The sequence below is a fragment of the Stegastes partitus genome, unplaced genomic scaffold (genome assembly GCF_000690725.1).
Source record: "Stegastes partitus isolate 25-593 unplaced genomic scaffold, Stegastes_partitus-1.0.2 Scaffold1158, whole genome shotgun sequence".
NCBI classification, from domain to species: domain Eukaryota; kingdom Metazoa; phylum Chordata; class Actinopteri; family Pomacentridae; genus Stegastes; species Stegastes partitus.
Genome location: NW_007578889.1, coordinates 136469 through 146386, shown reverse-complemented (window position 1 = coordinate 146386; position 9918 = coordinate 136469). Strand labels below are relative to the sequence as shown.

Below are 9918 nucleotides of genomic sequence, written 5' to 3'. Positions count from 1 at the left end.
AATAAATGTCTTCTCTTGAATTGACTTCTTTTTCCCTTATACAACATATTTATTCTTGTCCCTGTATGATCTAGAAATGCATAATGGAGCAATGCAAACACGTTTAGAGTCATTTTTTTCCCCATTCTATTCTAAAAAGTTATGACAACAGCTTCAGAAGTGCTTGCATGTGTCTCTCTTGGCAAAATTCCTTGAACTCACAGGATGTGATTTAGTCTCCAACAGCAACCGTGCGGTTTGAGTAAACACAGAGGAATCCAACTATAGCTGCAAAAATGAGGGACAAAGTTCCAGAAACTTATCCTTCATCAACACAAAATGTAAGAAGAGTGATGTCACAGTTGATTCCACATGGTGAGTTTGCCAGATAGTTTCTGGAAAGTGCGGCCGTTTTAAAGTATCAGAGCTCACAGGTTACCCACCTTTGTTGTGAGCTTCCAGCTGTGACAAGGAATTGACAGCCACCTTGCACAGTGAGCAGTACAGCAGTTTCTTGGCTTTATCCTCCTCTGTCTCCGGGTTGGATGGGCTGCTGGACGCCGGGGTGCCAGCGGCTCCTGAAATTGGAGGTGCGGACCCGGGTTGCTCTGAGTTGGTGCTGGCGCAGCCTGGGGAGGAGGAGGTCGGGGGGATCAGGGGAGGAGTGGGAGTGGGGAGGAGTGGGCACACCGACGGCACCGGGGAGTCCATGGGTGGGGTGGGTGGGGTCGGAAGAGGGGGAAGGGGCCCCGGGGCCAGTAGGGGCCCGTTTAACTGTGGCAGAGGCCGTGTTTCATCTAGAAAAACAAAGAGAGGAACGAAATAAAAAATTATTTTACAGTACAAAAAAGTTCATAACTCAAGCAGCAGTGTGTTTTATTATTGGCTTCATTGTTTTGTAACAGTAAAGCAAGATGCCCCTGAAAATAAAACTCTGCTGTGTGCAACCACATCGCTAACCACTCCCAACTGAATATAGGCGGCAGGGTCTGCTCCATAGATCAGACAGACCAACATAAAGCGCTTGCATTCAGAAGTGCTTTTTACTACCTATGCTACAGGCCATAATTGGTTCATTTAAGTAGATCAGAGGAGGGAAACATATGACCCATGTGTATGAAGGGATGTGTTTAATGTGCTTCTTAGCTTTTTGAAGTTTTCCTGCCAATCTTTCACTGATGTGGTCTCATCTGATCTGAAATCTTTCCGAAGGGGGGAAACAGGAAACAGATACCTCAGCGTGTCTTGACTCCTTCCCACACACCTGTTGTCTTTGGCTGAGGTTAAAGCAATAATGGCACTTGCTTTGTCACCGAGCAACACATGAAGTCCAAAGAAAACACCATTAGCTCTCCTCCCACTCTGCGCTATCCTGCTGCATGCTCTCTGGTTTCTTCTTTCTAAAGTCTTATTGTTGCGTGCGTTTCAATATATGATGTTCTGTTTTCATCACAGATTATGTTTATACATACATTTCCAGACACATGTTTCTGGTCAGCCACTCCCATACGCAAGGCCTGCGGTATTCACTAAGCAGTGGGTGTTGGCTGAAAAAAGACCCCCTAAATTTGGGTGGGGTATTCAGAACTCCCCCCCCATCAGCAGGGACTCGGAGGCCCTTCTCCAAACTGTACAGGATGTAGCGCCAAAGGCAGGCAGCAGAAAAGCCTCACAGGATTATTGTATTAAAGGGATAACATGCAGTATTTCTGGGAAGAAAACAAATATTAACCTTAACTGCTTAATGTCCTTTTAAGGATTCCCACATGTCATTATGTCACATGACAGAAAGCGAGATAAATTTTTTGTTTTTGTTCCACTCTGAGGCTTATTTGACAATATAATAATTTGTATATTTTGGTTTAGCTTCTCCATTGCATCATCTCTGATGAAGATGCCACTGTGAGTGCTTTCCATTCCACTGCTTTCCAAGATCAGAATTCTCTGTCTTTCCATATTGGAAGTTTCCAGCTGCAGAGCTGCTCGCTGCATAGAGCATTTGTCAAACAGATGCTTTGTTAAAAAAGAAAAAAAAGAAATTCTTACTGAGTCTACATAGCACTGAAGAGTCCATAAAGCACTCCTGGATCAAAGTGCTTTTTGAGGGTATGGGCTCTTCGCAGAGGTTTATGACTCATAATATGCCTACTTTTTCACAGCACTGACTGAGCTGGTTAAGTTAAGTGCAGAGCTTGTATCTCCTCGTGCAGGAATGACAGAATTCTCGCTGGTGTTGTTGATGAATTTCTACCCACACGCAGGCGCGCACCCACAACAGCAAGACTTCTTTACAAAACAGAAAAACAAACCCTGAATCCGCAGCATTCTTAACATGTGGTTTGAGTTAAAATCAAGTGAGAAGGAACAGAGGTGGTCCGCCAAATAGTAATGAGGGATTTCATGATCCACGATGGCCTGGAGGTCTGCCACACCAAACCACCAACCATCACCTCATACAATACCACAGTGAATGTCTACACTCATCCCCCCCTTTAGAAACAAGTTCACTTTGAGGCTAAACCCACGGGGCCTTTGTAGCCACAATAATTCACTTTCTGTCTCGGCAAGTTAGAAACACAAATTTCACACATAGTTTTTCTTTTTGTCATACTTACTAATGAAAATGAAACGCATGAACTATTCATTCCACACTAGCTCCTCCGCCAGAGATAAATTACTTTATTTTCTCCGTCTTGTGAATCGCACTGTCAGAGTTACTTGATTCTCCTAAAACTCAGGATATTCTGTAGGTCTAATTAAACATTGATAAAGCAGTTAACTGACCTTTCTCCCTGCTCGATGACTTCATAGCCAAACAGAAGAAGGCATTATTTATGGGGAGAGGTCAGCAGAGGGAGATAACTCGGTCCAGATGCTTTACACTATAGTCTGGTGTGTATGCATGACCTTAATCCACTTCAGGAAATTAAAGTTATGTATAGTATGCAGTCCTGGGGAAAAGTTTTGTTCATCGAGCTACCTGAATAAGACAGACCCATTCTAATTCATACCAGAAGAACTCGTTTGCTGCAAAACATAGATATACAATGACAAATTATATATATGCATATATTAGTGTGGGGGAGATTAAGGGCTGCCTTTGTAAGCACAGTTTCTCATTGTAAACACAAGGAGGTTTTGTTATAATGAAACCTGCGTGTAGGTGGAACATTAAACAGAGATGCATGGGCTTTGTTTATTTTAGATGTCAAATGAAAGCGGTGCAATTTCACACAAAGTAAACACATTCTAGAGCAATACTTAAGAGATACAAGCCATTGTCCTACTGTTTCAGCAAGAAGACCAGGAGGTTCACCCCAGGACCAGAGCATTCACTAGGTGTAGGAATGTCAGTTTGTAAATGGGCTTGTTTCTGTGTATGACAGGGTGAGGCAGGATCACTCCATCTGCCACCAATGCCCCCACTGTGCCCATTCTCAATGATTAACAAGCTACGAAACCCAATGCTGGCCTTACAATAGCCGCGCCACATTCATAATGCATTTGGGTGCCTTTTCCCAGTCTGGCCTGCATCCGAACCCTGACTCACACATATACACGTATGCACAATCATGCAATTTGTGTTTATCAGATCCTATTATTTCACGCTGATTGTTGCAAATAGCCTCCGTGCAAAGACTTAAAACCTGGTAAGTTCCCAAATTTCAACTCCCAGACAGAACAATACTTAGATAAAGCAAGAAAAGCGCGTCAGCTCCGTGCAACTCGATACGACTGTCACCTCACAGCCATGCAACCCAAGCCCTCACATGAAAGTCATCTATTTAATTGACCTTGGGTGTGTGCGAGCCTGCGAGTGTTTGTGTGGACTAAAGAGTGCTATAATATCAGGGCGGTTTTAACAGGGCCCTTCATTAGAGTGGGAGTGTCAGCAGACAGCAGAGGGATAAAGAGGAAGGAAAGGAGGGAGGGAAGAGTTTCTCTCCAGCCTAACAGCTGCCTCTCCATCACTCGCAGGCCTGGCCAAACCCTCATCTCACCAGTCCAAATCCCCCAAAGCCAAGGGCCTCCTCTTTGGGGCAACACTAACCGCAAACCCTTTGAGGGCTGTAAAACCCTCATGACCTGCTCTGAGACCCGTAAGGTTGAAGAAGCAACAGCGTCCAAACAGTACTCCATAACCTTTCACTGTTTAAGCCCTTTAGCAAGGTCTTGATGTGTCCTGTTTATGGTCATCACTGCTGACTGCGTTTGATATGTTAATGAGAAATGATGCCATATCACAGTGAAGGTCAGTTTACCGATGATAAACTGGGCTACTGCTGTTTTATATCTGAACATCTCATAAGACTGTGATATTGCGTAAAATCCGAGATCAACAAACAGACCATTCACAGGAAAAATGACTCGAGAACAACAACAAATGCTGCTCTATGTTGTAAGGGATTTGCACTGAGAGAAAACATCTCCTCGTTCTTTCATTTGCGTGCTTGCATGGGCCTGACCACATTGTTGCGTACGTGTTTATATGTGTGTATAGCCCAATCTGTCTTAGTCATTTTCACAGTCACTAAGTTGCATTAGGCTCCACAGTCTAAACCACAGGGTCGGTCCCCCAGACACTGCTTTCCCAGTCGAAGCAACACACAGCTGTCTGCTCACTGAGATCTGTCGCCCTGCCATGTAGCATGGGATCACGCTGAGGACATGCATGCACACGCACACACACACACACACTCAGCAAAATCAGGAAGAGACGAGGTTTCCAGGGTCACGAGAAAGACATTTGGATGGAAAAAGGCATTCTTTCACATGTTGCTACTTTCAGATCTCGATCATGGCAGCCTTGTTTTGGCTCCTTGTGCTCCTTGAGTTTGCCACAGGAAGTCTCACTAATGGGGTTCTGGAGCTGATCTCTGATCCCCCATGGGGAGAGGAGAGTAAAACGGACTGGCCCTGTTACTTCTCTGGCTCCAGCGAGGAGAAAATCTTAAGTGTTATCTTTATAGACAGTGAAAAGCAACGGCCTTTGCTCTGGCATGTTGCATTCTGGCCTCTATTGGACCTGAGTTTCATCTTTTCATTCATGGTGTTTGCTCTGTGCCCTCCCATCAATAAGGTGGAAATGTCTAGTAAACAGTCATCTACAGAAACCTTTGTAAATGTCACCAAAACATGGCCGGTCTATTCATTGCCTGGTGTTTGAGCCAAGGACAGAGTGGTGACACTGAGGGAATGGAAAATTCTGGGAGGACAAAGGAGAAGGGCAGATGCACACAGTAGCCAGTCTCTAAATTATAGCTTGAAATATGAAGATGAGCCAGAGAAGGAGAGATGAATTAAGACTCAGACAGAGCTAAGGACGTTCTGCTAAAGAAAGAGCTCTCGTTGCTGTGATCGTCCCTTGCATCCTTACCAACTAATAAATTAAATCTTCCAACAGTACATTACTTTTCATTAAAGGCAGATCAGCGGCTGTCTCTGTGCGCTCAGATGTTGGCTTAGGTTCTGGTCTATCAGACTCTTCTACAGTGGTGTCATCTTTATTTTTCACAATCAGTCTTAGCACTCATTACCGCCACGCAGGGGCTCAGGCAATGCGGTCTATTTTGATTCTGTGGTAGTTGTGGTGTGGTATCTTCCAAGACAAACATTTAGGAGTTTGCAAAGACACACACACAGACATACGGTATACACACCATAGTGGGGTTTCTTGAACAGATGCCAAAAAACTGCCATGTTGCTGTGCTGTGTTCTGTGGCAGCTCACCTCCTCTCAGTCTAAATGGATGGACACCAATCCGGTTGTACATTGCTCAAATGAACAATGCATTGCTGTGGTTAATCTGGACTAATACAGAGGATTTTCTCTGGCACAGTGATTATGTTTCCTCCTTGATCAAGCTGTCATTCACACACCTGATGTCTGGCTTTTAAGTCTGCTTCTCCTTTTACTTGCATTTTCTCAGAAAATAGAACTGGTTGCAATGAATAAATACTACACTAAATGCAAAATATTTGTTCAAGGCTGTGCTAAGATTAAAAAAACAGTTGAATTCTCATTATTCAAACTTCTCAACCTTACTGGAAAATGGGGTCAGATTTCCTGTCAGTCTGCTGCCATTTAGTCAAGTGATCTTTGGCTGTTCTCATCAAACACTTTCCAGCACTTGCTAACTGTAGCTGCATCCAGACTGAGCCACTGCTTTGAAGTTGAGGCTCAATTCAATTTAATATAATAATGTGATATAATAAGTCAAGGGCTTTAAATGGAAAATAAAACTTACTGCATCTCACTTTTAGTAATCGAAGTGACTTCCTCAGTATTCCTAGTTTAAATAAATTTGAATTACATTCAATTTCAGCTGTATCAGATCACAAGTCTCCCTACAGTCCTGGTATCAGCGGGTTGTGGTTGGCTGTCACTCTTCCAAACGGAAGTTTTATTTTTCCGATATAATAAACAGTACTGCGATAACTAACTTGTGCAGTTTGTGGGACAGTGTTTTCTGCTACGCTGCAGCCAAATCAGACCACACAGAGAGCTGAGATTCTCACAAGAACAGCAATATACTGCAAAGCCGCTGTGATTAGGATGCCTTTGTTATTCTTGCATATTTTCCATTTAATTTTCCAGCAAAATCGTAAGCCTCTGAACATCCTGCATGGATTGAAATGATTATTTATACAAGACTTGCACAAGCACTTTTTTTCATTTTTTTTTTTTTTAACTCCTGGTAGTATTTTCTGTACTCTCACCCGTTTTGCTGGGCTCACTGTCTGGGGCCGTGCCAGGGGCTCCAGGCGGAGATGGTGAGGAGGTGGGGGGCAGAGCATGAGGCTTGTCCCCCTCCTGAGGACGACTCTTAGAGGTCTCAATGCCTTTGACTCTCCTGGCATGGCGGTTCCCTTTGTAATGGGCCTCTGCCTGGCTCTAAAGGAGAACATGGAAAAGAAAACAAGTTCATGTTGCAAGCAAACACCAATGCCAACAGGTAGACAACAGGTTGGATTAGGCTCACCGTGACAGCTGCACATGCATGCATGCATGTCATTATGATACCATGGCATTCAATATACTCTGGGGACTGGAACAGGCAGCAGGCAGGTTTACAGCGGATAGATAGATGGATTACAAGCAAAATAAAAAAAAAGATACAGTGGTGGGCATATCTGAGACAAAGATGTGTGTGTGTGTGTGTGTGCGTGTGTGTGTGTGTGTGTGTGTGTCCTCTTGTCCCGTACTGATCATATTGTCAGGTTTTTAAATTAACAGTAAATGATATCAGTTTATCTACATTGGAGTGTCTGGCTCAAAGTTTGGACACAGGTCTTCTGCAGTCTAAAACCCCACATTGCACATACACCCTGACAGCACTTGGCTCCAGCTTTCATTACTACAGCTATCCTAACAGTCATGCCAAGGGGAGTTGAACTCGGGGTCAGTGGGATGCCACATCTGCCTGGCGGGCCCATTATTCCATCCCTGACACCACTTTCTCTCCTAGAACAAACACACATTCTAACAGTATACACATTATCAATGCGAGACTGGCATTTGGGTTCCTAGAACATAAATACACTTGCGTTCAGCTGCTGGCTGGACACGGTCACGCTCTTGCACAATCTGACTTAAGTCCCTGTCTGTGGAGTGGTCAAAATCTAAATATACATGCTACTAGGCAGCAAAGTCCCCGTCTGCTGTATCTCACAGTAAAGATAAAATGGGGATCCGCAGTTTGAGTCAGGAGGTTTTGGGGGGCTGAAGATCAGCCTGCATTCCAGCAGACAAAAAATAAATAAAACGGTGCAGAGATCTATTGCAGAAGCCAGTGTGGCTAATCTCCTGATGAAAGGCTTGCTACTAGCTAATGTGTTTGTTCACAGAGTAAACAACAGAGGTGAGTCATTTGTCAGAAGCGACTACTCGGACATCAGGGGAGTCTGTCTCTAGTCTCTGTGTGTCTGCACAGTGGTATGCGAGCCAGGGACAATATGGCGGATGAGATGCAGGGTTGCTATACTGAGCTGTCGCCAAAAGTCTGGCTTCACAGTTTGCATTGTGACTGTAAAGCAGTCACACATCCATTCACTGGCACACAGACACACAAGTGCGCTTGGGTCATTTGCGTAACTCTATTTAACGTTGATTCGTCCTCGTTATCTCCCCTTTATCACAGTTTATGTGTCCCTCAATGAAAAACCATAAATAGGCTCCTTGCAAATAAAGACACATCTTGTCAGTGCTGCACTTGACTCCACAGGCGCGTTAAATGAGCTGATACGCCGTGACACGTGCTGTGTTGGCCAGATAATTGTATCAAGGGACCAATGACAAAGATATTTATTAGGTGGTTGGATTACAGTTAGTTGCCAGAGAGAGATTTTGCCTTGACGAGTGGCTGACAGCTGCCATAGGTGCTGAAAGGCTTAGAGAATTTGACTGACACTTAGGACATCGCACTGACCACAGGCTCAAGTGTGGATAGACCGGCAGGGGAAAGCAGGCGGGGGGTGATGAGTAATGTTACAGTTGTTTATGTTTGCGTTATATGTGTGCGTCTGATAGCATTTGGGACGTGAGCTGGCACAGTAAACATGGGGAACTGGCTGCAGTGGAAGATCACATGTTTCTTGTAAATCATAACGACATGTCGGACTGCAACTGTGCCCCGTCAAACGGATTTTAAGGAGCTGCTCGAGCAAAGCCTGCAGATAAAGGTGGAGAGAGCCGAGGGAGGGGAGGGGAAGAGAGGTGGGGACTGCTGCAAGAGAAATGATCTCTCAGGTGAAGGAGAGAACGTGCAAAGATAGAAAGATATATATTGGTGCATTGCAAGGTGGCTACAGAGGCTTTATTAACTCCTCCAACCAAGCAAAGGGGATCAAGTGCAAGCAGCTGAGTGTGTGAGGTCCTGGATGGAGACGAAAGAATGAAGGGAAGACGAAGCAAACATAGTGGAACTGCAAGTGCATGAAGGTGGCGTAAATAGCTGCACTGAGAACGGGAATGGTGTAAAAGAGCCGAAAATCTGAGAGAGAGGAAAAGCTGCATCACATAATCTGTGATGCCTGTGTTTCATTATGCAGAGGGTTCCACCTGAACAAGCTCAACATGGATCTGAGGGGAAAGCTGCGATGTTAAAGATCGCTACTGTACAGCTGGAGCTTCACATGACACAAAGGGAAAGAAAAAAGGACAAGCAGGAAGCGGAGTGAAGGGGGTTGGAAAAAAGAGGAGGAGAGCAGCGAGGCAGCGAGGAAGAGGACGACAACAAGAGATGCATATCATCGTACTTCTGCTGCAGCAGCTGTGACGCTGTTCAATGCAGCGCCACAGAGCCTGTGATGTCACTAATGCAGCATGCCACCAAGGTTATTCTGCATAAACCACCATTTAGCACCTCACGCCGTCACACAATGCAGGGACAGTGGGGTGGAAACCTACCCCCCACCCACCCTTTCCTCCTGTCCTTCCCCTCCAAGTCTCCTCTCTACCACTTTCCCAAGATGCACTGGGGCTGTCAGAGCCAGACACTAATCCACGTCCTTGACGAATGCATCTTATAATAAGTAGTGGCAGGCAATTTTAGGCATTTCCACACTGTAAATAATGCAGCATGAGGGAGGAAGACAGATAGAAATAAGGGGAGAGGGCTGCCAAGAGAGAGGGGGGGGAGAGAGAGAGAGAGAAACAGAGAGAGGCGCAGTAGCGAAAGATCAAATGGGACGAATGAATGATGGCAAAATGATGTGTGAAATGAGGGGTGCACTGGGTGGGAGCAGGAAGGCAAAGCTGGATCTTTTGAAGACAAACGCAATGATGACATTACATAGTAAGACCCCATCGCTTCCTCTGACCTACGGGGAACCCAATCAACTCACAGATGGCAGATAAAGACCGAGAATGTCAACATCAAGGGCAGAGCCTGAACTGCGAAACTGAGGCAGTGAATGCAACGCAGAATTCTTGGAAGTG

At 45.0% G+C, this 9918-nt stretch overlaps 1 protein-coding gene across 2 annotated transcripts in view; it reads right to left on the bottom strand.

The window, feature by feature from the left end:
- Positions 1-9918, bottom strand: part of znf385a (zinc finger protein 385A) — a 54884-nt gene that overhangs the window by 8736 nt on the left and 36230 nt on the right. For both annotated transcript variants that reach the window (XM_008296861.1, XM_008296862.1), the window contains 2 exons: positions 6699-6873; positions 423-776 (listed from right to left, as the gene is read on the bottom strand). In XM_008296861.1, coding sequence (XP_008295083.1) covers positions 423-776; positions 6699-6873 — 529 coding nt within the window. The remainder of the gene's footprint in view (positions 1-422; positions 777-6698; positions 6874-9918) is intronic.